The sequence below is a fragment of the Tinamus guttatus genome, unplaced genomic scaffold, assembly GCF_059628265.1.
Source record: "Tinamus guttatus ecotype Peru unplaced genomic scaffold, ASM5962826v1 Tinamus_guttatus_pri_ptg001479l, whole genome shotgun sequence".
Classification (NCBI taxonomy): Eukaryota; Metazoa; Chordata; class Aves; order Tinamiformes; family Tinamidae; genus Tinamus; species Tinamus guttatus.
In genome coordinates, this window is record NW_028290013.1 from 19,751 (window position 1) to 46,982 (window position 27,232).

The following is a 27,232-nucleotide window of genomic DNA, read 5'->3' on the forward strand; positions in this document are numbered from 1 at the left end:
CCCCCATTCCTGCATCCCCCCAGTCCTGCATCCCTCCATTGCTGCATCCCCCCATTCCTGCATCCTTCCCATGCCTGCATTCCCCTGTTCCTGCATCCCCCCGGTCCTGCATCCCCCCATTCCTGCATCCCCCCATTCCTGCATCCCCCCATTGCTGCATCCCCCCATTCCTGCATCCCCCTGGTCCTGCATCCCCCCATTCCTGCATCCCCCCATTCCTGCATCCCCCCATTGCTGCATCCCCCCATTCCTGCGTCGTTCCCATGCCTGTATCCTTCGCATGCCTGCATCCCCCTGTTCCTGCATCCCCCCATTCCTGCATCCCTCCATTGCTGCATCCCCCCATTCCTGCATCCTTCCCATGCCTGCATTCCCCTGTTCCTGCATCCCCCCATTCCTGCATCCCCCCGGTCCTGCATCCCCCCATTCCTGTATCCTTCCTATTCCTGTATCCCCCTGTTCCTGCATCCCCCGCTGTTCCTGCATCCCAAGGTGCAGGAGGTCCCTGAGTTTGCAGCAGGGGGCCCAGGCGTCCCAGTGTAACCCCCCCCTCCCCATCCCCAAAATGTCCAGGCATCCGACTGCCCCCCCCAATCCCAAAGGGGCCCAGGTGTCCGGGTACCCATCCCCTATCCCCAGAGGGGCCCAGACGTCTGGGTGCAACCCCCATTCTGTGCAAAGGGGCCCAGGCATCCGGGTGCACAAAAGGGGCCTTGGTGTCCGGGTGCAACCCCCCCCTTCCCTCCCCTATCCCCAAAGGGGCCCAGGCGTCCGGGCCGCACAAAAGGGGCCCGAGTCCGGGTACTCCTCCCCTATCCCAAAAAGGGGCCCTGGCGTCCTGGTGCAACCCCCCCCTCCCTGCAAAGGGGCCCAGGCGTCCGGGTGCAATCCCCCCCTTCCCTCCCCTATCCCCAAAGGGGCCCAGGCATCCGGGTACCCCTCCCCTATCCCCAAAGGGGCCCCGGCGTCCGGGTGAAACCCCCCCTTTCCCTCCCCTATCCCCAAAGGGGCCCCGGCATCCGGGCCGCACAAAAGGGGCCCTGGCGTCCGGGTACCCCTCCCCTATCCCAAAAAGGGGCCCTGGCGTCCTGGTGCAATCCCCCCCTTCCCTCCCCTATCCCCAAAGGGGCCCAGGTGTCCGGGCGCACAAAAGGGGCCCCGGTGTCCGGGTACCCCTCCCCTATCCCAAAAAGGGGCCCTGGCGTCCTGGTGCAATCCCCCCCTTTCCCTCCCCTATCCCCAAAGGGGCCCCGGCGTCCGGGTGCAACCCCCCCTTTCCCTCCCCTATCCCCAAAGGGGCCCAGGTGTCCGGGCGCACAAAAGGGGCCCCGGCGTCCGGGTACCCTTCCCCTTCCCTCCCCTATCCCCAAAGGGGCCCCGGCGTCCGGGCGCACAAAAGGGGCCCCGGCGTCCGGGCGCACCTGTCTCGCAGCGCGGCCCCAGGTAGCCGGTGGGGAGGCAGTCGCAGAGCGGCCGGTTCCAGCCCTCGCGGCAGAGGCCGCCGTGGCCGCAGGGCCCCGCGGCGCAGAGCCGGGGCGGCCGCCGGGCGCACGCGGGGGCCACGGCCGGGGCCGCCTGCGCCGCCGCCAGCGCCGCCAGGTCGCGGCTGCGGCCGTCCACGAAGAGGTCGCGCACGCAGCCCACGAAGCCCCGGCGCAGCGTCGCCGTCCAGAGCGCGGGGGGCAGCGTCGCCCCCATGGCCGCGGGGAGCCCCCCGACGAACAGCTCCGAGTCCAGCTCCAGGGTGTCGCTGTCGCCGCTCGCCAGGAACGGGGTGCTGCGGCTGTTCACCGACACCGAGCCTGCGGAAGGGGGGAAATGGGTTGGGGGTGCAGGGGGTGCATGGGGTGTACAAGGTGCATCGGGTGCATTGGGTGCTGCGGCTGTTCACCGACACCGAGCCTGCGGAAGGGGGGGAAAATGGGTTGGGGGTGCAGGGGGTGCATGGGGTGCATGGGGTGTGCAGATGCATGGGGTGCATGGGGTGTACAAGGTGCATCGGGTGCATTGGGTCCTGCGGCTGTTCACCGACACCGAGCCTGCAGAGGGAGGGGGAAAACGGGGGGAATGGGTTGGGGGTGCGGGGTGCATGGGGTGCATGGCGTGTGCAGATGCATGGGGTGCATGGGGTGCGTGGGGTGTGCAAGGTGCATGGGGTGCATTGGGTGCTGCGGCTGTTCACCGACACCGAGCCTGCGGAAGGGGGGAAAATGGGTTGGGGGTGCAGGGGGTGCATGGGGTGCATGGCGTGTGCAGATGCATGGGGTGCATGGGGTGCATGGGGTGTGCAAGGTGCATCGGGTGCATTGGGTGCTGCGGCTGTTCACCGACACCGAGCCTGCGGAAGGGGGGAAAATGGGTTGGGGGGAATGGGTTGGGGGTGCGGGGTGCATGGGGTGCATGGGATGTGCAAGGTGCATGGGGTGCATTGGGTGCTGCGGCTGTTCACCGACACCGAGCCTGCGGAAGGGGGGAAAATGGGTTGGGGGTGCATGGTGTGTGCAGGGTGCATGGGGTGTGCAAGGTGCATGGGCTGCATGGGGTGTGCAGATGCATGGGGTGCATGGGGTGCATGGGGTGTGTGGGGTGTATGGGGTGTGTGGGGTGTATGGGGTGCATGGGGTGTACAGATGCACAGGGTGCATGGGGTGCATGGGGTGTGTGGGGTGCATGGGGTGTGTGGGGTGTATGGGGTGCATGGCGTGTGCAGATGCATGGGGTGCATGGGATGTGTGGGGTGTGCAAGGTGCATGGGGTGCATTGGGTGCTGCGGCTGTTCACCGACACCGAGCCTGCGGGGGGGGAAGGGGGGAATGGGTTGGGGGTGCGGGGGGGGTGTGGAGGGTGCGGGGTGCATGGGGGGTGTGGGGTGCATGGGGGGGTGCAGGGTCCATGGGGTCTGCGGATGCACAGGTGCATGGGGTGCATGGGGTGTGCGGATGCATGGGGTGCATGGGGTGTGTGGGGTGCATGGGGTGCATGGGGTGTGCGGATGCACAAGTGCATGGGGTGCACACCCACTGCACCCCCTTTTGCACACTCCTGCTGCATGCACACTCCTGCTGCATGCACACCTGTGGTGCACGCACACCCACTGCACACCCTTTTGCACACCCCTGCTGCATGCACACTCATGGTGCATGCACACCAATTTGGTGCACGCACACCCATGGTGCACGCACACCCATTGCACACTCATCTGCACACTCCTGCTGCACGCACACCTGTGGTGCACGCACACCCATTGTACCCTCTTTTGCACACCCCTGCTGCACTCACACCCTTTTGCACGCCTGCGGTGCACGCACACCCCTTGCACCCCCTTTTGCACCCCCTTTTGCACACTCCTGCTGCATGCACACCCTTTTGCATACTCCTGCTGCACGCACACCCGTGGTGCTTGCACACCCTTTTGCACCCCCTTTTGCACACTCCTGGTGCATGCACACCCATTGCACCCCCTTTTGCACACCCTTTTGTACACCCGCGGTGCATGCACCCCCTTTTGCACACCCCTTGCACGCCCGCGGTGCACGCACACCCATTGCACCCCCTTTTGCACCCCCTTTTGCACACCCCTGCTGCACACACACCCTTTTGCACACCCTTTTGCACACCTGCGGTGCACGCACACCCCTTGCACCCCCTTTTGCACCCCCTTTTGCACACTCCTGCTGCACGCACACCCGCGGTGCACGCACGCTCCTTGCACCCCCTTTCGCACCCCCTTTTGCACACCCATGGTGCACACACACCCATTGCACCCCCTTTTGCACACTCCTGCTGCATGCACACCCTTTTGCACACCCGCGGTGCACACCCGCGGTGCACACACGCTCCTTGCACCCCCTTTCGCACCCCCTTTTGCACACCCGCGGTGCACGCACACCCATTGCACCCCCTTTTGCACACCCCTTGCATACCCGTGGTTCACGCACACCCCTTGCACCCCCTTTCGCACCCCCTTTTGCACACTCCTGCTGCACGCACACCCGCGGTGCACGCACGCTCCTTGCACCCCCTTTCGCACCCCCTTTTGCACACCCGCCGTGCACGCACACCCTTGCACCCCCTTTCGCACCCCCTTTTGCACACCCGCCGCGCACGCACACCCCTCGCACCCCCTTTCGCACACCCTTTTGCACCCCCTTTTGCACACTCCTGCTGCATGCACCCCCTTTCGCACCCCCTTTTGCACACCCGTGGTGCACGCACACCCATTGCACCCCCTTTTGCACACCCTTTTGCACACTCCTGCATGCACCCCCTTTCGCACCCCCTTTTGCACACCCGCCGTGCACGCACACCCATTGCACCCCCTTTTGCACACCCCTTGCACACCCGTGGTGCACGCACACCCATTGCACCCCCTTTTGCACACCCTTTTGCACGCCCGCGGTGCACGCACACCCATTGCACCCCCTTTCGCACCCCCTTTTGCACACCCGCCGTGCACGCACACCCATTGCACCCCCTTTTGCACACCCCTTGCACACCCGTGGTGCACGCACACCCATTGCACCCCCTTTTGCACACCCTTTTGCACGCCCGCGGTGCACGCACACCCATTGCACCCCCTTTCGCACCCCCTTTTGCACACCTGCCGTGCACGCACACACCCCTCTTCCCCCCCCGTCGCCCGCGCGCACCCTTGCGCCCGTCGCGCTGCAGGTCCACGTGGCACCACTCCCCGTCCGTGACCTTGCGGGCGCTGGCGCGCACGCGGATGCCGCCGGCGCCCATGTCCAGCAGCAGGAAGAGGTGCCCGTCCAGCAGCTCCAGCGCCACGTAGGGCGCCCGCGGCGCGCGCCCCTGCGCGAACAGCAGCAGCCCGTCGGGCTCCGTGGTGCGGAAGTCCAGGGAGACGGCGCCGGCGCGCCGGCCGCGCCAGGGCCCCAGCGCCACGAAGGCGTCGGGCGCCGCGAAGGCCACGGGCGCCGGCGCCGCCACGGCCTCGCAGCGGAAGCGCAGCGCCCCGTGCAGCCGCACGCGCCCGTCGCCCTCCTGCGCCAGCCGCGACAGCTCCAGCTTGAAGTCGTTGTTCTTGTAGATCACCTGCAGCGGGGGGCGGGGAGGGGGCGGTTGGGGGGTGCACGGGGGCATTTGGGTCGTGCATGGGGGTATTTGGGTCGTGCATGGGGGTATTTGGGTCATGCATGGGGGTATTTGGGTCGTGCATGGGGTGTATGGGCCGTGCATGGGGCATTTGGGTCATGCATGGAGTGTACAGGCCGTGCATGGGGCATTTGGGTCGTGCATGGGGGCATTTGGGTCATGCATGGGGGTATTTGGGTCGTGCACGGGGGCATTTGGGTCGTGCATGGGGGCATTTGGGACATGCATGGGGTGTACAGGCCGTGCATGGGGCATTTGGGTCGTGCATGGGGGCATTTGGGTCATGCATGGGGCATTTGGGTCATGCATGGGGCGTGCAGGCCATGCATGGGGTGTGTGGGCCGTGCATGGGGCATTTGGGTCATGCATGGGGCATTTGGGTCATGCATGGGGCATTTGGGTCGTGCATGGGGGCATTTGGGTCATGCATGGGGCATTTGGGCCATGCATGGGGCATTTGGGACATGCATGGGGGTATTTGGGTCATGCATGGGGCGTGCAGGCCGTGCATGGGGTGTATGGGCCGTGCATGGGGCATTTGGATCATGCATGGGGCATTTGGGTCATGCATGGGGTGTACGGGCCGTGCATGGGGCATTTGGGCCATGCATGGGGCATTTGGGACATGCATGGGGTGTATGGGCCGTGCATGGGGCATTTGGATCATGCATGGGGCATTTGGGTCATGCATGGGGTGTACGGGCCGTGCATGGGGCATTTGGGCCATGCATGGGGCATTTGGGTCATGCATGGGGTGTACAGGCCGTGCATGGGGCATTTGGGCCATGCATGGGGCATTTGGGACATGCATGGGGGCATTTGGGTCATGCATGGGGTGTACGGGCCGTGCATGGGGCATTTGGGTCATGCATGGGGCATTTGGGTCATGCATGGGGCGTGCAGGCCGTGCATGGGGCATTTGGGTCATGCATGGGGCATTTGGGTCATGCATGGGGCGTGCAGGCCGTGCATGGGGTGTATGGGCCGTGCATGGGGCATTTGGGACATGCATGGGGCATTTGGGACATGCAGGGTGCATTTGGGTCACGCACGGGGGCATTTGGGTCATGCATGGGGGCATTTGGGTCATGCATGGGGCATATGGGCCAGGCACGGGGGCCCCACTGCACCCCTGCACCCCTGCCCCATTGCACCCCCTGCCCCATTGCACTCTCTGCCCCATGGCACCCCTGCCCCATTGCACCCCCTTGCACCCTGCCCCACTGCACCCCCTGCTCCACTGCACCCCCTGTCCCATTGCACCCCATTGCACCCTGCCCCATTGCACCCCCTGCACCGCTGCATCCTCTGCCCCATTGTACCCCTGCCCATTGCACCCTGCCCCATTGCACCCCACTGCACCGCCTGCCCCATTGTACCCCATAGGGCCCTGCCCCATGGCACCCCATAGCACCCCCTGCCCCATTGCACCCCCTGCCCCATTGCACCCCATTGCACCCCCTGCCCCACAGCATCCCTGCCCCATGGCACCCCCTGCCCCATTGCACCCTGCCCCATTGCTCCCTGTCCCATTGCACCCCATTGCACCCCTGCCCCATTGCACCCCCTGCCCCATTGCACCCCATTGCACCCCCTGCCCCACAGCATCCCTGCCCAATTGCACCCCTGCCCCATTGCACCCCACGGCGCCCGCGCTCACGTCCTTGAGGCAGCCCATGAAGTTGTTGCTGACGGGGGAGCCGGGCAGGTCGGCCGTGTTGGGGCTGCCCCCCACGTAGAAGAAGTCGTCGGAGCCCAACATGGTGAAATCCTCCTGCGTGTAGCCCGTGGTGGTGAGGATGCCGTCCACCGAGATGGAGACCTGCAAGAGCTGTGCTCAGAACCGGGACCGGGACCGGGACCGGGACATGGGGACATGGGGGGACATGGGGGGACATGGGGACATGGGGGGACATGGGGACATGGGGACACGGGGGGACATGGGGCTGCGTGTGAGTGTGAGTGTGCACGGGGACTCGTGTGAGTGTGCACAGCCCGTGGTGGTGAGGATGCCGTCCACCGAGATGGAGACCTGCAAGAGCTGTGCTCAGCATGGGGACATGGGGACATGGGGACATGGGGGCATGGGGACATGGGGGGACATGGGGGGACACAGGGGGACATGGGGCTGTGTGTGAGTGTGAGTGTGCACAGGGACTCGTGTGAGTGTGCACAGCCCGTGGTGGTGAGGATGCCGTCCACCGAGATGGAGACCTGCAAGAGCCGCGTTCAGCACGGGGACATGGGGACATGGGGACATGGGGACATGGGGGGACATGGGGGGACATGGGGGGACACGAGGGGACATGGGGACATGGGGGGACATGGGGGGACATGTGGGGACATGGGGGGACATGTGGGAACATGGGGACATGGGGGGACATGGGGACACGGGGCTGAGTGTGAGTGTGAGTGTGCACAGGGACTCGTGTGAGTGTGCACAGCCCGTGGTGGTGAGGATGCCGTCCACCGAGATGGAGACCTGCAAGAGCTGTGCTCAGCATGGGGACATGGGGACATGGGGACATGGGGGCATGGGGACATGGGGGGACATGGGGGGACATGGGGACATGGGGACATGGGGACATGGGGACATGGGGGGACATGGGGACATGGGGGGACATGGGGGGACATGGGGACATGGGGACATGGGGACATGGGGGGACATGGGGACATGGGGACATGGGGGGACATGGGGGGACATGGGGACATGAGGACACGGGGACATGGGGGGACATGGGGACATGGGGCTGCGTGTGAGTGTGAACAGGAATGGGGCTGTGTGTGAGTGTGCACAGCCCGTGGTGGTGAGGATGCCGTCCACCGAGATGGAGACCTATGAGAGCCACGTTCAGCACGGGGACATGGGGACATGGGGGGACACGGGGGGACATGGGGGGACACGGGGGGACACGGGGACATAGGGGGACATGGGGGGACACAGAGATGTGTGAGTGTGAACGGGGCCGCATGTGAGTGTGCACTAGGGCTTGTGCAAGGAGGAACAGGAGCTTGTGCAAAGGGGGCTGGAGCCTCGTGTGAGTGTGAACGGGGTCTCGTGTGCGGGTGCACGAGGACTTGTGCAAGGAGCTGCGGGGACGTTCTGCAATAGTGCACTAGGGCTTGTGCAAAGATGCACCAGGGACTTGTGCAAGGGGTGTCTGGAGACTCGTGTGCGAGTGTGAACAGGGCCACATGTGAGTGTGAACAGGGCCTCGTGTGCGGGTGCACGAGGGCTTGTGCAAGGAGCTGTGGGGACATTGTGTGACAATGCACGGGGACTTGTGCAAGGGGGGTCTGGAGCCTCGTGTGAGTGTGAAAGGGGCCTCGTGCAAGGGGGCACCAGAGCCCCCCAGGGACCCCCGGGACACACAACCCCCCCCCGGGGGGGCCCAGGCGTCCGGGTGACACCTGGAGGACACAGGGGAGGGGCCGGTGGTGACAACAGTGACACGGTGACACGGGGGGTGTTAGTGAAGCTCAGACCGGCTGTTAGTGGCGGGGGCTGTTAGTGGGGCCGCGCGACACGAGCGAGCGTGCAAGGCGAGCGTGCAAGGCGAGTGTGCAAGTGTGCAAATGTGCAAGGCGAGCGTGCAAGTGTGCAAATGTGCAAGGGCTGGAGTGCACGGGGGGCGCCGGGGGTGCATCGTGACTGTGCACGGGCCCCCCCTTGCACACTCAAATGCAGGTGCTCTGCGTTGCAGGCGCCGCTTTGCACACGCGTGTGCATGGCTGTGCATGGGGCGCAGCAGATGCCTGCACACGTGTGGGCGCTAATGCACACCCACGCGTGCGTGCAAAGCCCTGCACGGATGCACACGCTTGTGCAATGCAGCTGCACTGCAGCGCACGCCTGCGCCTCGCTACAGCCCCGTGCACTTGCACACTTGTGCACACGCACCCCTGTGGGGGCACTTGTGCAATTGCACACTTGCTCCAGCGGCCCTGGGGTGCGAGGAGGAGGAGGAGGAAGGCAGCGCGTGGGGCGGTGTGCAAGGTGTGCAAGGCGGCGTGCAAGGCGTGCAACGGGGAGTGCGATGGGTGCAATGCAGCGTGCAATGCGTGTACAAGGCGTGCAACGAGTGTGCAAGGAGTGTGCAATGGGTGCAAGGAGTGTGCAATGGGTGCAAGGGGCGTGCAAGGCGCGTGCAAGGCCCCGGGCTGCACAAGGCGGGGGGGGCAGCAGGGTGCGGGGGGGGCGGGCGGAAACGGGCTAAAAAGGAAAGAAAAGGACAAAAAGAAAACGAAAACGGGGGGAGGGATGAGAAGAAAGAGGAGAAACGAAAAATATTGTAAAATTGGCAAAAATAAACTGGAAAAATAGAAATTATAAAGGAATGTAAAAACCAGCAATGAATGAGAGGAGGAGGGAAATGGTGCAAAAAAGGCACAAAAAGGTGCAAAGTGACGGCGCAGGCACAACGGGGGTGCCCAAAATGTGCAGAAAATGATGCAAAAAGAGGGGGAAAAAGGCACAAAATGTGTTTGGAAGAGTAGGAGAAAACGGTGCAAAAATGAAAGTGGTGCAAGCATAAAATTGGGCCAAAAAGCCCAAAAAAGGGAAGGAAGGAAGGAAGGAGTTGCAAAGTTGCAAAGCAAAAATGATGCAAAAAGTGTTGCAAAAAAAATTTGCAGAAAGAAATGTGCGAAACAAAAGTGCTGGTGCCCAAAGTTGCAAGGAAGGTTGCAAAAAGCTGAAGAGTGCAAACAAAGCGGTGCAAAACAAAAGGTGTGCAATAAAAAGGATGCAAAAAAAAGAAAAAAGTGCAAAAGAAAAATATTGCAAAGTTGCAAAACAAAAACGGTGCAAAAAATAAAAGTGGTGCCCAAAATGTTGCAATGAAGGTTGCAAAAAGCCGAACGGTGCAAAGAGAGTGGCGCAAAGTAAAAGGGGTGCAGTAAAAAGGATGCAAAAAAAAGGGGTGCAATAAAAAGGATGAAAAAGGGGTGCAATAAACAGAATGCAAAAAGGGGTGCAATAAAAAGGATGCAAAAACAGGTGCAATAGAGAGGATGAAAAAGAGGTGCAATTAAAAGGATGCAAAAAAGGGGGTGCAATTAATGCAAAAAAGGGTGCAATTGAAAGGATGCAAAAAAGGGTGCAATAAAAAGGATGCAAAAAATGGTGCAATAAAAAGGATGAAAAAGAGAGTGCAATAAAAAGGATGAAAAAGGTGCAATTAAAAGGATGCAAAAAAGGGTGCAATTAATGCAAAAAAGGGTGCAATTAAAAGAATGCAAAAAAGTGCAATTAAAAGAATGCAAAAAAGGAGGTGCAATTAAAAGAATGCAAAAAGATGCAATTAATGCAAAAAAGAAGTCCAATTAAAAGAATGCAAAAAAGGATGCAATTAATGCAAAAAAAGGGTGCAATTAAAAGGATGCAACAAAAAAGGGGGGGTGCAATTAAAAGGATACCAAAACAAAGGGGGTGCAATAGAGGGGGGGTCCGGGGGGGTCCTGGGCCGCCCGAGAAGAGGAGAGAGAAGCGGCGATATCTACCAGGTAGTGCAGTTTGTTTACCATAGCGTGTCCGATGCCCGCGTGCTGCGGGGGCCGCGGGGCAGAACAGAGAGCGGGGGCGGTTAGTCCGGGGGGGCGGTTAGTTGGGGGGCAGTTAGTTGGGGGGTAGTTAGTGGGGGGGTAGTTAGTTAGGGGGGGTTGTTAGTTGGGGGGCAGTTAGTTTTGGGGCCAAGCGGGTTAGTGGCAACAGACACACACGGGGGGCGGGGCTTGCACGACGAGGGGGCGGGGCTTGCACGAGGGGCCGTCGTCGTGCGCGGGGGAAGCAGAGACCTCGTTAGAGGGGGGGTCCCCCCAATTATGGGGGTCCCTCTTGTCTCCCCCCCCCCCAAAGTGTCCCCCCCACACACACACCCAGCGGGGAGGGGCCCAGGCGTCCGGGGATCCCCCCCCCCAATTCCATAGGAGACCAGGGAAGGGGCCCAGGCGTCCGGGGACCCCACCCAAGAAGGGGCCCCCAGTGTCCTGGATCCCACTCGAGGTCCCCAAATCCCACCCATGAAGGGGCCCAGGCGTCCGGGACCCCCATGCAAAAAGGCACCCCGGGATCCCACTCAAGGACCCCAAATCCCACCCAACCAAGGGACTCCGGGCACCAGGGGACCCCTAAAGACCAAGGGGCCCAGGCAACTGGGGGACCCCAAAAAAAGAGCCCAGGCGTCCGGCACGACCCCAAGCAAAGGGCCCAGGCATCTGAGGGACCCAAGAAGGGACCCCAAGATCCCACCCAAGGACCCCAAATCCCACCCAACCAAGAGGCTCTGGGCAACAGGGGACACTTAAAGACCAAGGGGCCCAGGCGTCCGGGGGACCCCAAAAAAAGGGCCCAGGCGTCCGGGGGAACCAAGAAGGGACCCCAGTGTCCAAGATCCCACCCAAGGACCCCAAATCCCACCCAACCAAGGGACTCCGGGCACCGGGGGACCCCTAAAGACAAAGGGGCCCAGGCGTCCGGGGGACCCAAGAAAGGACCCCAAATCCCACCCAACCAAGAGGCTCTGGGCAACAGGGGACCCCTAAAGACCAAGGGGCCCAGGCAACTGGGGGACCCCAAAAAAAGGGCCCAGGCGTCCGGGGCGACCCCAAGCGAAGGGCCCAGGCATCTGAGGGACCCAAGAAGGGACCCCAAGATCCCACCCAAGGACTCCAAATCCCACCCGACCAAGAGGCTCTGGGCAACAGGGGACACTTAAAGACCAAGGGGCCCAGGCGTCCGGGGGAACCAAGAAGGGACCCCAGTGTCCAAGATCCCACCCAAGGACCCCAAATCCCACCCGACCAAGGGGCTCTGGGCACCGGGAGACCCCTAAAGCCCAAGGGGCCCAGGCGTCCGGGGGACCCCAAAAAAAGGGCCCAGGCGTCCGGGGCCCCCAAGCGAAGGGCCCAGGCGCCCGTCCCCTACCTGGCGCAGGTTGCGGGTGACGCGCACGTCGTGCCAGGCGTCGTCGTTGAACTTGCCGTTGACGGGCTCCACGAGCGCCTCGAAGGCGCCCGAGCCCAGGTTGATGACGAGCCACACGGCGCCGCTCTTGAGCGACAGGTTCACGTAGTCGGCCGACTTGCCCGTGTGCAGGAGCAGCCCGTTGCGCTGCAGCGTGCGGAACGACAGCGTCAGCTCGTCCGCGCTGCTCTGGATCGGGTTGTGCGACAGGTCGTAGCAGAAGAACTCGGCGCCGCGGAAGGTGGCCACGTACTCGGCTTTGCCTGCGGGGCGGGTTGCGGCGGGTTGCGGCGAGGGGCGGTGCAAGGATGCGCGTTGCACCAACATGTATTGCACAGATGCACGTTGCACCAACGCCATTGCATCAGCACGCTTCACCAACACACATTGCACTGAAGGCATTGCATGTACGCACATTGCACGAGCAAGCATTGCATGGATGCACGTTGCAGTGACACGTGTTGCACGAGTAGGCATTGCATGGATGCATGTTGCAGCGACACCATTGCATCAGCACGTTTCACTGATGCACGTTGCACCAACATGCATTGCACGGATGCACGTTGCACCAACGCCATTGCATCAGCATGCTTCACCAACACACATTGCACTGAAGGCATTGCATGTATGCACATTGCACGAGCAAGCATTGCATGGATGCACGTTGCAGCGACGCATGTTGCATGAACAAGCATTGCATGAGAGCATGTTGCAGCAATGCGTGTTGCACAAACAAGCATTGCATGGATGCACGTTGCACAAACAAGCATGGCATGGATGCACGTTGCAGCGACGCATGTTGCACGAGCAGGCATTGTGTGGATGCATGTTGCACTGACGCCATTGCATCAGCACATTTCACTGATGCATGTTGCACGAACAAGCATTGCATGGATGCGCGTTGCAGCGATGCGTGTTGCACAAGCAGGCATTGCATGGATGCACATTGCACCGACACCATTGCATCAGCACACTTCACTTGCAACAACAGGCATTGCATGGATGCACGTTGTACCGACGCCATTGCATGAGCACGTTTCACTGATGCACGTTGCACAGACACGCATTGCACAGATGCATGTTGCACTGACGCCATTGCATCAGCATGCTTCACCAACACACATTGCACTGAAGGCATTGCATAGATGAGCGTTGCAGCGACACGTGTTGCACGAGCAGGCATTGCATGGATGCATGTTGCACCGATGCCATTGCATCAGCACATTTCACTGATGCATGTTGCATGAACAAGCATTGCATGGATGCACGTTGCCGCGACGCATGTTGCACGAGCAGGCATTGCGTGGATGCACGTTGCACCAACGCCATTGCATCAGCACACTTCACTTGCAACAACAGGCATTGCATGGATGCACGTTGTACCGACGCCATTGCATCAGTGCGTTTCACTGATGCACGTTGCACAGAATGCATTGCATTAGCACATGTTGCACCGACGCACATTGCACTAATATGCATTGCACTGATGCACGTTGCACTGAAGACATTGCATCAGCACATTTTGCACCAACACGCATTGCAACGACGCCGTTGCACCAGCATGCATTGCACGGATGCACGTTGCACCAACGCCATTGCATCAGCATGCTTCACCAACACATGTTGCACCAACATGCATTGCATCAATGCACGTTGCACCGATGCATGCTGCACCAACGCACATTGCACCAACGCCATTGCATCAGCATGTTTCATGGACGCACATTGCACCAAAATGCATTGCACGGATGCACGTTGCACCAATGCCATTGCATCAGCATGTTTCACTGATGCACACTGCATGGACATGCGTTGCACCAACACGCGTCGCACCGACATGTGTTGCACAAACATGCATTGCATCGATATGTGTTGCACTGATACATGTTGCACTAACATGCATTGCACCGACATGGATTACACAGACATGCGTTGCACCAACACGCCTTGCTCTGACACGTGCTGTACCAATATCCATTGCACCAACACGCATTGCACCGACACATGTTGCACCGACACGTGTTGCACAAACATGCATTGCACCAATGTGTGTTGCACTGACATGTTGCACTAACACGCGTTGCACCAACACGGATTGCACAGACAGCGTTGCACCAACACGTCTTGCACCAACATGCATCGCACTGACACGCGTTGCACCGTCACACGCTGCACCGACACGCATTGCACCGACACGCGTTGCACGGGCACACATTGCACCGACACGCGTTGCACCGTCACACGTTGCACCGACATGCATTGCACTGACATGCGTTGCACCCACACGTGTTGCACCAACACACATTGCACCGCCACGCGTTGCATGAACACACATTGCACCGACACGCGTTGCATGAACACACATTGCACCGACATGCATTGCACCGACACGCGTTGCACCCACACGTGTTGCACCAACACACGTTGCACCGCCACGCGTTGCACCCACACGCGTTACACGCTTGCACGCCGGACGCCTGGGCCCCGGGGGTCGCACGGGGCGGCGGGGGCCCAGGCGTCCGGGCCGCACTCACCCTTGGGTGCCTGTTGGCTGTCGGCGGCGCCGGGGCCGGGCCCCCCCTCGGCGACCTCGGCGGGCCCTGGGCGAGACGGGGGGGGTGAGCGCGGCCGGGGGGGCCCCGGCGTCCGGGAGAGACCCCCTCCCCCCCCACAGCCTCTGTCCCAGGGCCCCGGCGTCCGGGGGGGGCCCAGGCGTCCGGGAGAGACCCCCCCTCTCCCCTTTACCCCCCCCCAGGGCCCAGGCGTCCGGGGGGGCTCCGTGCAAGGAGCGGAGGGTGGGGGGGGGCGTTTGCACGCTTGCACGCTCCAGCCAGCTCCGTGCAAGGGGACCCCCCCCGCAATCCCCGTGCAAGGCGGGGGGGGCGTCCCCGTGCGAGGGGGGGGCGGGGAAGGGAGCAGCGGGGGGGGGACCCGTCGCACGAGGGTTTGCACGAGGGTTCACACGCGGGTTGCACGGGGGGGTTGCACAGGGTTTGCACGAGGGCTTGCACGCAGTTTGCACCAGGATTCGTGCAAGCAGTTGCACGAGGGTTCACACTCCGGCTGCAAGCAGTTTTGCACGAGGGCTTGCACGAGGGCTCACATGCAGGTTGCACGAGGCTTTGCACGAGGGCTCACATGTGGTTTGCACGGGGGCTCCCAGGGGGTTGCGCAAGCTTTTGCATGAGTGCACACATGCAGTTTGCACAAGGGCTTGCACAAGGGCTCCCAGGGGGTTGCACAAGCCTTTGCACAAGGGTACACACGTTGTTTGCATGGGGACTTGCACGAGGGCTCACAGAGGGTTGCACAAGCCTTTGCACAAGGGCACACGTTGTTTGCACGAGGGCTTGCACGACGGCTCCCAGGGGATTGCGCAAGCTTTTGCATGAGTGCACACATGCAGTTTGCACAAGGGCTTGCACAAGGGCTCCCAGGGGGTTGCGCAAGCTTTTGCACGAGGGCACACATGCTGTTTGCACGAGGGCTTGCACGAGGTTTTGCACGAGGGCTCACAGAGGGTTGCACAAGCCTTTGCACGAGGGCTCACATGCGGTTTGCACGCGGGCTTGCACGCGGGCTTGCACGCGCATGGGGGGGTCATACCTTGGCTGCTTAGCATCAGGTGAGCAGGACCTTGGGGACAGGGACAGCGGGAGGAAGAGAGAGAAAAGGGGGGGACACGACACAACCCAGGGGAAAACGGGGGAAAAAGCGAAAGAAAAGGGAAAAAGAGAAGAGGCGTGAGGGGGGGGGCGCCCCCAGCCACAAAGTCACTTAGTGACAAAGTGACAAAGTCACTTGAACTTGTGACAGGCATCGCACGGGGATGCCGGACGCACGCGGCCGCGGGGGGGAAGCATCGCCAAAATGCTTCGTTTTCCCCCAAAATTGGTGACGGGGGGGGTGCAAGCGGGGGGGTGCACGGAGCCGGCGGCCTCGCACGGGGATGGCGCCTTGCACGGGGCCTTGCACGCGTACGGCTGCTTTGCACGGGGGCTTGCACGGGGGCGGCCTTGCACGAGGCGTTGCACGAGGATGCCTGCCGTGCAAAAGGCTTTGCACAAATATGGTGACTTTGCACAACGCCTTGCACGCGGACAGCCTTGCACACACATGGCTGCTTTGCACGGGGCTTTGTACTGATATGGGGGCTTTGCACAAGGGCTTGCACAAGGATAACCGCCGTGCAAAAGGCTTTGCACAAATACGGTGACTTTGCACAAGGCCTTGCACGCGGACGGCCTTGCACACACATGGCTGCTTTGCACGGGGCTTTGTACTGATATGGGGGCTTTGCACAAGGGCTTGCACGAGGATAACCGCCGTGCAAAAGGCTTTGCACAAATATGGTGACTTTGCACAACGCCTTGCACGTGGACGGCCTTGCACACACATGGCTGCTTTGCACGGGGCTTTGTACTGATATGGGGGCTCACTGGGGGCTTTGCACAAGGACTTGCACGAGGATGACTGCCGTGCAAAAGGCTTTGCACAAATACGGTGACCTTGCACAAGGCCTTGCACAGGGACAACCTTGCACAAGGATGCCCGCCGTGCACAGGGCTTTGTGCTGATATGAGGGCCTTGCACGAGGATACCCACCGTGCAAAAGGCTTTGTACAAATGCGGTGACCTTGCACAAGGCCTTGCACAGGGACAGCCTTGCACAAGGATACCCGCCGTGCAAAAGGCTTTGCACAAATATGGTGACCTTGCACAGGGCCCTGCACGAGGGCAGCGGGCCTGGCACGGGGCCTTGCACGCACATGGCTGCTTTGCACGAGGCCTTGCACAGGGCCGGCCTTGCACGAGGATGTCTGCTGTGCACAGGGCTTTGCACTGATATGGGGGCTTTGCACGAGGATGCCTGCTGTGCAAAAGGCTTTGCACAAATATGGGGACCTGGCACAAGGCCTTGCACGGGGACGGCCTTGCACAAGGATTCCCACCGTGCACAGGGCCTTGCACAAATACAGTAGCTTTCCATGAGGCCTTGCACGGCGGCAGCCTTGCACAAGGATGCCCGCATACACAGGCCTTTGCACAAGAACAGTGCCCTTGCACGAGGCCTTGCACAAGGCCTTGCACGGGGACAGCCTTGCACAAGGCTTGCACGAGGCCTTGCACAGGGATGGCCTTGCACGGGGGCGGCCTTGCACGAGGGCTTGAACAAGGCCTTGCAAGGGGCCTTGCACACATATGGCTGCTTTGCACGAGGACTTGCATGGGGGCGGCCTTGCACAAGGAAGCCCGCCATGCACAGGCCTTTGCACAAATACAGTGCCCTTGCACGCGGCCTTGCACGGGGGCAGTCTTGCACATGGGCAGCCTTGCACAAGACCTTGCACAAGCCCTTGCACGAGGCCTTGCACAAGCCCTTGCACTAGCCCTTGCACGAGGCCTTGCACGAGGCCTTGCACGAGGCCTTGCACAAGGCCTTGCACGATGCTGCTGACCTCATACACGGGGGGGGGGCAGCAGCCACCAGTGTCACACGGGGACGTGTCCCCTCCCCGCCCCCCCCATTGCACGGCCCTCGTGCAAGCCCCGCCCACTGGTACCACCACTCCATTGGCTGCCCGGCGCCCTTCATTTGCATAGCCCCGCCCCAGCACCTGCTTCCTCCTCCCCCACGATCAATCTGCTGCAGCTCATTGGCCGCGCTGCCTCCCTCATTTGCATGGCCGCTCCCCATTGGTGCAGTTGGGATGATGTCATCCCAGGGGGCGGGGCCAGTGGGAACCCCTGCACGCTCTTGTGCGTGACCCCCCCCCGCCCCCGGCTTGCACAAGAGCGACACGAGGGCCTGGGGGGGGCCCTGGTTGGTGCAAAACCCCCCATTTTGCACGACCCCCCCATCCTTGCACACCCCCACACATTGCACACCCCCTGCTGCTTGCACAGCCCTTCCTGCATTTGCACAACCCCTATATTTGCACAACCCCCTTATATTTGCACAACCCCTATATTTGCACACCCCCATATTAGCACAACCCCCCCATATTTGCACACCCTCTATACTCGCACACCCCCCTATATTTGCACATTCTCCCTATATTTACATACCCCCTGTATTTGCACAGCCCGCTATATTTGCACCCCCATATTTGCACGCTCTTTATGTTTGCACACCCCTTATATTTGCATCTCCATATTAGCCCCCCCATAGTTGCACACTCCCTGTATTTGCATGCTCCCCATATTTGCACAACCCTCCTATATTTGCACAACCCCCCTATATTTGCACAACCCCTATATTTGCACAACCCCTATATTTGCACCCCATATTTGCAGAACCCCCCTGTATTTGCATGCTCCCCATACAACCCCCCTGTATTTGCATGCACCCCATATTTGCACATCCCCTATATTTGCACAATCCCCCTCTATTTGCCCCCCTCCCGTATTTGCACGCCCCTTGCACGCGCGGTTCCCTCTCACCTTCCACTGGGAGCTCCTCTGCGGGGGGGGCAGCGGGGGGGGGGGAAAAAAGAGGGGGGAGACGTTAGTGACCCCGTGCAAAACCCCCCGCAAAGTCCCCCCCGACCACACGCGTGTGCAAGGTGGATCATTGCACAAGGCCCGCGAGACCCTCGTGCACAGCAGGGCACACGCGCGTGCACGGAGGGGTAACTGGGTTTGCACGGGCCCCAATCTGGGATTGGGGGGGCGGTTTGCACTGACCGGAGGGGTTTGCACGGCCCCTTGCACAACCCGCCAGGGTTTGCACACCCCGTTGCACACCCAGTGAGGTTTGCACGGCCCAAGGGGGTGTGCACGGCCTGGGGGGGCGGTTTGCACATCCCATTGCACACCCAGTGAGGTTTGCATAACCCAAGGGGGTTTGCACAGACTGGGGGGGGCGGTTTGCACATCCCATTGCACACCCAGTGAGGTTTGCATAACCCAAGGGGGTTTGCACAGACTGGGGGGGGCAGTTTGCACACCCCGTTGCACACCCAGTGAGGTTTGCACGACCCAAGGGGGTTTGCATGGCTTAGGGGGGCGGTTTGCACACCCCTTTGCACACCCAGTGAGGTTTGCACAACCTGCGGGGAGGATTTCCTTGCACATCCCATTGCCCCTCCCTGGGGGTTTGCACACTTGTTTTGGGCAGGGGGGGTTACACTAGTGCAAAGCACCCTGAGGAGCTTTGCACACTCAGTTGCACTTCCGGGGGGGGGAGGATTTGCACACTGTTGGGGGGTGTTGCACCCTTTTCCAGGCCTTGCACACCCCGTCATGCACTGGGGGGGGGGGTTGCACACCCCCTTGCACACACAGAACCTCCCCCCCCCTTGCACACCCGCAGCCTCAAGGACGCGGCGGCCGCGGAGCAACCGCCTGCGGCGGGGAGGGGGGAACAGGCGGAGCAGCCATCGCCATGGCAACAGATCCCGGTTGCCAGGGCGCTGCCGTTGCCCCGGCAACGGGGGCTGCCGGGATGCGGTCGCCGGGGTGACAGCGGACGGGTGTTGCCGGGGGGGTTGTGCGGGGTGTGTGTGTGTGTTGGGGGTGTCTCTTGGAGGGGCCCAGGCGTCCGGGGAACTACCCTCCTTCACCCCCACGCCAGGAGCATCCTCGTGTTGCACGTGGGCGTGCAAGGGCACCGGGGTTGTGCAAGGACACGGGTGCGTGCAAGGACATGGGATTTGCAAGGACACGGGTGCGTGCAAGGACACGGGTGTCCAGGCGTGTGCAAGGGCGCCGGGGACCTTCAAGGACACACGAGTGCGTGTGAGGACACAGGCACGTGCAAGGGAACAAGGGGGCGTGCAAGAGCAACGGGGTTGTGCAAGGACACGGGTGCATGCAAGGACACGGGCTTTGCAAGGACACGGGTGCGTGCAAGGACACAGGCGCGTGCAAGGGGAGACAAGGGCACGAGGACGCACAAGGACACGTGCAAGGGGATGCACGGGGATGGGCAGGGCACACGCACGTGCACAGGAACCGGGGAACACGGGGGACAAAGGCACAGGGCTGTGCAAGGGGCAGCGTGCAAGGACACGAGGATGCAAAGGGACACGTGGGGAGAGGAGACACTGCAACGTGCAAGGCCACAAGGACGTGTCCCCATGCATGGAGCAGCACTGATGCATGCTGCAGGCCCCCTGCATTGGTGCAAGCCCCCCACGTTGGTGCAAGTACCCCACATTGGTGCAAGAGCCCTATGTTGGTGCAAGAACCCCACACGTGTTGCATGGACCGCATGCAGAGTGCAAGTCCCCTGTGTTGGTGCAAGAACCTCCCATTGGTGCCAAAGCCCCATGCACGGGCCCATGTTGGTGCATAAATCCCATGCATGGGGCAAGACGCCCATGTTGGTGCAAGAACCCACATTATTGGAACCCCTCCCGTTGGTGCAACCCCTCGCATTGGTGCAAGACTCCAGTGCATGGACTCATGTTGGTGCATGGTGGCCATGCATAGTGCAAACCTCTGCATTGGTGCAACCCCTCACAATGGTGCAACACCCCCATTACTGCAATCCCCTCATGTTGGTTCAACCCCCCACATTGGTGCAAGCACCCCCGTTATTGCAACTCCCCGCATTGGTGCAAGACCCCCATGCATGGTCCCCATGCATGGTGCAAACCTCTGCATTGGTGCAACCCCGCACAGTGGTGCAACCTCTCACATTGGTGCAACACGTCCATTATTGCAACCCCCCCATGTTGGTGCAACCCTGCACATTGGTGCAACCCCCACATTGGTGCAAGACCGCAAGCATGCACCCACACCAGCGCACGGCCCCTGTGCACGGTGCAACCCCCCACATTGGTGCAACCCCCCCATTATTGCAACACCCCATGTTGGTGCAACCCCCCACATTGGTGCAAGGACCCCCGTTATTGAAACCCCACACATCGGTGCAACCCCCCACATTGGTGCAACCCCCCACACGGGTGCAACACCCCATGCATGCACCCACACCACCGCATGACCCCCATGCACGACGCAACCCCGCACATTGGTGCAACCCCCCACATTGGTGCAACAATCCCATTATCACGACTCCCCACATTGATGCAAGACTCCCATTATTGCAACCCCCCACATCAGTGCAACACCCCCATTAGTGCAACCCCGCACATTGGTGCAACACCCCATGCATGCACCCACACCACTGCATGGCCCCCACGCATGGCACAACCCCGCGCATTGGTGCAACCCTTCACATTGGTGCAACACCCCCATTATTGCAACCCCCCCATGTTGGCGCAACCCCCCACATTGATGCAACCCTCCACACTGCTGCAAGACCCACACGCATGCACCCATGCTGCTGCATGGCCCCCACGCACGGCGCAACCCCGCGCATCATTGCAACCCCGCACATTGGTGCAACACCCCCATTATCACAACCCCCCACATCGGTGCAACACCCCATGCATGCACCCACACCACTGCACGGCCCCCACGCATGGCACAACCCCGTGCATTGGTGCAACCCTCCACATTGGTGCAATACCCCCATTATTGCAACCCCCCCATGTTGGTGCAACCCCCCACATTGATGCAACCCTCCACACTGGTGCAAGACCCACATGCATGCACCCATGCTGCTGCATGCCCCCCATGCACGGCGCAACCCCGCGCGTCGCTGCAACCCCCCACATTGGTGCAACACCCCCATTATTGCAACCCCCCCAAGTTGGTGCAACCCCCCACAGTGATGCAAACCCCACACATTGGTGCAACACCTCCATTATCACAACCCCCCACATTGGTGCAACACCCCATGCATGCACCCACACCACCGCACGGCCCCCACGCATGGCACAACCCCGCGCATTGGTGCAACCCTCCACACCGGTGCAAGACCCACATGCATGCACCCATGCTGCTGCATGGCCCCCACGCACGGCGCAACCCCGCGTGTCGCTGCAACCCCGCAGCCGGCCGCAGCGCTCACCTTGTGCGCAGTCGTGCGGGTGCAGGCAGGGCCCGTCGCCGCCGTCGCCAACGTCCCCAATGTCCCCATCGACGTCCCCGACGGCGGCGCGGACGCCGCGCGCGCCCAGCAGCGCCGCGGGCCGCCCGCCCATGCGCAGGTCGGCCAGGGCGCCGCGGAAGGGCTCCTCGTAGCGCGCCGAGGCCAGCGTGAGCGCCGAGAGCCGCACGTCGGGCGGGATGCCGCCCACGAACACGTCGCTGGCCAGCGCCATGTGCGCGCGGCGCGAGCGCACGGCGGCCCCGCGCGCGGCCGCCCCGTCCACGGCCAGCGCCGTGCGCCGCGCGTGCCGCGTCACCCGCACCGCGTGCCAGCGCCCGTCGCTCACGGCGGCCGCCGCGCGCACCGTGGCGGGCGGCGCGCAGGCCAGCGCGAAGCGCAGCCGCAGCCGCCCCTCGGCCAGCTGCAGCTCCACGAAGTCGCAGTCGCCGCCGTCGTCCGCGTAGAGCAGCAGCCCCCGGCGCGCCGTGGTGCGCAGGCGGAAGCTCAGGCGGCCGCCCGCGCCCGCCGCCCAGCGCCCGTAGCGCGCCCACTGCCCCGGGGCGCCCGCGAACTCCAGCCATGGACCCGGGGACAGGGACGTGTCCTCGGGGTCCTCCTCCGGGGACGTTGGGGACACCGTGGGGACCGGGACGGTGTCACTTGCACCTGGGGTGAGCAGCATCCCCAATGCCAGTAGTGCCAGGTGCAAGTGGGGGACACGGGTGGGCAACATTGCAGGGACAGTGACACCCGCCGCCCAGCGCCCGTAGCGCGCCCACTGCCCCAGGGCGCCCGCGAACTCCAGCCAAGGGCCTGGGGACAGGGACGTGTCCTCAGGGTCCTCCTCCGGGGACGTTGGGGACACTGTGGGGACGCTGACGGTGCCACTTGCACCTGGGACCAGCAGCATCCCCAGCATCAGCAGCGCCACATGCAAGTGGGGGACATGGGTGGGCAACATTGCGGGGACAGTGGCACCCGCCGCCCAGCGCCCGTAGCGCGCCCACTGCCCCGGGGCGCCCGCGAACTCCAGCCAAGGGCCTGGGGACAGGGACAGGTCATCGGGGTCCTCGTCCGGGGACGTTGGGGACACCGTGGGGATGCTGACGGTGCCACTTGCACCCGGGACCAGGAGCATCCCCAGTGTCAGCAGTGCCAGGTGCAAGTTGGGGACACGGGCATGTGGCATCACGGTGACACCCGTTCCCAGTGCCAGCAGCCCCAGAGAGGGGACATAGGCAGGTGACATCGCGGTGACACCCGCCGCCCAGCGCCCGTAGCGCGCCCACTGCCCTGGCGCGCCCGCGAACTCCAGCCAAGGGCCTGGGGACATTGATGCATCCTCAGGGTCCTCGTCCGGGGACGTTGGGGACACCGTGGGGACCGGGACGGTGCCACTTGCACCCGGGACCAGCAGCATCCCCAGTGTCAGCAGTGCCAGGTGCAAGTGGGGGACACGGGTGGGCAACATTGCAGGGACAGTGGCACCCACCGCCCAGCGCCCGTAGCGCGCCCACTGCCCCGGCGCACCCGCGAACTCCAGCCATGGACCCGGGGACAGGGACGTGTCCTCAGTGTCCTCCTCCAATGACGTTGGGGACACCGTGGGGACAGGGACGGTGTCACTCGTGCCCGGGACCAGCAGCGCCCCCAGTGTCAGCAGCGCCAGGGACAGGTTGGGGACACGGGCAGGTGACATCGCGGTGACACCCGTCCCCAGCACCAGCAGCCCCAGACAGGGGACAGAGGGGACACGGGCGGGCGGCGGTGGGGACAACGTGGGGACGGGGACGGTGCCACTCGCACCCGGTGTGAGCAGAGCCCCCAGTGTCAGCAGTGCCAGGCGCAGCTTGGGGACACGGGCGGGTGGCATCGCGGTGACGCCCGTCCCCAGCGCCAGCAGCCCCGGATGGGGGACACGGGCAGGCGGCGGAGGGGACATCGTGGGGACGGTGCCACCCGCGCCCGGGGCCAGCAGCGTCCCCAGGGCCAGCAGCGCCAGCCCCAGACGGGGGACAGGGGGGACCCAAGCGGGTGGCACCGGGCGCTTGTGCAGGGGACGGGGTGACACGGGGGGCGCCCTGGGGGTCCCCATTGGCCCTTGGGGGACCCTCATGTCTTGGTGCATCTTGGTGTCCCTTGGGGTCCCCACTGGCGCTGGGGGGACCCTCATGTCCCCATCCATCCTGGTGTCCCTTGGGGTCCCCATGGTCATTGGCGCTGGGGGGACCCTCACGTCTTGGTGCATCTTGGTGTCCCTTGGGGTCCCCATGGGCGCTGGGGGGACCCTCATGTCCCCGTCCATCCTGGTGTCCCTGTGCGTCTCGGAGGCTCCATTGGTCATTGGGGCTCGTTGAACCTCCCCGTCTTGGTCCATCTTGGTGTCCTTGGCCACCCCGGGGGTCCCCATGGTCATTGGCGCTGGGGGGACCCTCATGTCCCGTCCATCCTGGTGTCCCTTGGGGTCCCCATGGTCATTGGCGCTGGGGGACCCTCATGTCCCCGTCCATCCTGGTGTCCCTGTCCCTCTCGGAGGCTCCGTTGGCCATTGGGGCTCCTTGGGCCTCCGGTCCATCTTGGCCTCCTTGGAGGCCTGGGGAGACCTGGGGCCTTCACGGGCCTCCCCATCCTGCTGCGTTTGGGGCCTTTGATGCTCGCGGCAACTCGGTGGCACCCGGGGCCTCCGGGGACCTCCACCCTTGGGTGCCTCGTGGTGGCCGGGGGCAGCTCCGGGGCTCTGGTGGCCAAGAGGCTCTGCGGGACCTTGGTGGCTTTGGGGACATCGGGGTCCCGAGCGGCCCGCGGAGGCCCGGCCGGCCAGGAGGCCGTCGGGGGCTCGAGAGGCCATGGAGGCTCCGGCGGCCTCCGCGTCTTGGTGGCCCTCGAGGGACAGGGAGGCCGGGGAGCCCACGAAGCCCCGGTGCCCCTTGGGTCTCGGTGGCCCCGGGGGTCTCGGCGGGGGGTAGAGGCCACATTGGCCGTGGAGTCCAGGGGGGCCTGGGAGCCTTGGAGGGCTTTGACCTCCACACGGTCCATGGGGCTGTGGTGGGTCTCCATATCGCGACGAGCCTCCGTATCGCGTTGGGCCTCCCTATCGTGACGAGTCTCCATATCGCAATGAGCCTCCATGCGTCGTTGGGCCTCCATATCATGATGAGCCTCCGTGTCTTGGGCCTCCCTATCATGACGAGTCTCCATATCGTGATGACCCTCCGTGCCTCGTCGGGCCTCCCTATCGTGACAAGTCTCCATATCGCAATGAGCCTCCGTGCGTCGCTGCGCCTCCCTATCGCGACAAGTCTCCATATCGTGATGACCCTCCGTGTCTCGTTGGGCCTCCCTATCGCGACAAGTCTCCATATCGCGATGACCCTCCGTGTCTCGTCGGGCCTCCCTATCGTGACAAGTCTCCATATCGCGACGAGCCTCCATGCCTTGCTGGGCCTCCATATCGCGATGAGCCTCTATGTGTTCTTGGGCCCCCCTATCGTGACGAGTCTCCATATCGTGACGAGCCTCCAGGTCCGGACGGGCCTCCACGTCTCGCGGGCTCCCATATCGCGACGGACCTCGGCCTCCCGAGGAGCCTCCGCGTCGCGACGACCCTCCCGGCCTCCCCGGGCCTCCGCGTCGGCGCCGGGGGGGCCCCCGGTGGCGGCGTCACCGGCCATGGGGTCCCCAAGAGCCCCGGGGCCACCGCGGGGGCTACTGCATGGCCGGGGGGCCAGCGGCACCTGGGGGGGGGGAGACGGCGTCAGAGGGGCCCAGGCGTCCGGGGGGGACAAGGGACCGGGGGGGGGCTCTGCTTAACCTATGGGGGCCCAGGCGTCCGGGGGGGGGGGGACAAGGGATCGGGGGGGGGGCTCTGCTTAACCCTATGGGGGCCCAGGCGTCCGGGGGGGACAAGGGACCGGGGGGCTCTGCTTAACCCTATGGGGGCCCAGGGCGTCCGGGGGGGGCACAAGGGACCGGGGGGGGGCTCTGCTTAACCCTATGGGGGCCCAGGCGTCCGGGGGGGACAAGGGACCAGGGGGGGGGCTCTGCTTAACCCTATGGGGGCCCAGGCGTCCAGGGGGGGGGACAAGGGATTGGGGGGGGCTCTGCTTAACCCTATGGGGGCCCAGGCGTCCGGGCCCTGCCCCATTGCCCCCCACCTGCACCTCGTTACCAGTCCTGGTTAATTAGCAGTGATGGGGGGGGGGGTGGTCGCCGTGGTAACAGTGTGGGGGGGCAGGGGGGGATATGACATTATGCAAATGAGCCCCGGGTTATTTATAACCCGGCTGCGTCTCCCCCCCCCCTCGGCGGCTAATGGGGCTCATTAACATGCGCCGCATAATTAGCCAATCAGGGGAAACAGCTGCACCTGCGCGGGGGGAGCGATTGACAGCCCGACCCCCCCCCCCAACAAGGGGCCCAGGCGTCCGGGGGGGAGGGGGGGGCTCAACCCCCTCCCAGGGGGCCCAGGCGTCCGAGTCCCCCCCGCCAACCCGGGAGGGGCCCAGGTGGTGCCCCCCCCCCCCCACCTCTTTCCAATCAGAGTTAATTAACTAACGAGCCCCACCTGGGGGGGGGGGGGGGCTGGGCCTCTGGGAGGCACCCGGACGCCTGGGCCCTTGGGGGGGGGGGGCTGGGGTGATGCAACCGCCCCCCCCCCCCGGTGCTTTGGGGGAGGGGGGGGCTACAGAGCTGCCCGGACGCCTGGGCCCCTGGTTGGGGGGGGGGGCAACCCGGACGCCTGGGCCCTCGGGGGGGGCACCCGGACGCCTGGGCCCTCCCTGTGTCCCCAGGGCGCCTGAAGGTCAAATGGGAGAGGAAGGGGGGGGGGGGCACCGGGGGGGAGCACCCCCCCCGCCCCTCCCCCCGCACCAGGGGCCCAGGCGTCCGGGGGTCCTGGTGGGGGGGGGGGGGTCCCCCAATTGAAGCCAATTAAGACCCTCCACTAATGACCCCCCCCCCCGGCCCGGACGCCTGGGCCCCTCGGGGGGGTGGGGGGGGAGCCCGGACGCCTGGGCCCACCGCGGGCCTCAGTTTCCCCCAATCAGGGCCCTTGCACGGGGACGCACACGCGTGACCTGGCACACGCGTGACCTTGCACACGCGTGACCTTGTGCACACACGTGGACCTTGCACACGCACGTGGGACCTTGCACACGCACACATGGACCGTGCACACACATGGGACCGTGCACACGCGTGGGACCGTGCAC

At 63.4% G+C, this 27,232-nt stretch overlaps 1 protein-coding gene across 1 annotated transcript in view; it reads right to left on the reverse strand.

The window, feature by feature from the left end:
* LOC148590311 (neurexin-2-like) overlaps positions 1-25,756 on the reverse strand; it is a gene marked incomplete at both ends in the record, with an annotated part of 41,921 nt that extends 16,165 nt beyond the window's left edge. Inside the window, 11 exons of the mRNA XM_088539198.1 lie at positions 1,422-1,802; positions 4,650-5,055; positions 6,776-6,937; positions 10,639-10,662; positions 12,041-12,342; positions 14,614-14,679; positions 15,686-15,715; positions 18,524-18,541; positions 22,002-22,601; positions 25,294-25,362; positions 25,570-25,756. Coding sequence (XP_088395324.1) covers positions 1,422-1,802; positions 4,650-5,055; positions 6,776-6,937; positions 10,639-10,662; positions 12,041-12,342; positions 14,614-14,679; positions 15,686-15,715; positions 18,524-18,541; positions 22,002-22,601; positions 25,294-25,362; positions 25,570-25,756 — 2,245 coding nt within the window. The remainder of the gene's footprint in view (positions 1-1,421; positions 1,803-4,649; positions 5,056-6,775; positions 6,938-10,638; positions 10,663-12,040; positions 12,343-14,613; positions 14,680-15,685; positions 15,716-18,523; positions 18,542-22,001; positions 22,602-25,293; positions 25,363-25,569) is intronic.
* Positions 25,757-27,232: the final 1,476 nt, after the last annotated feature.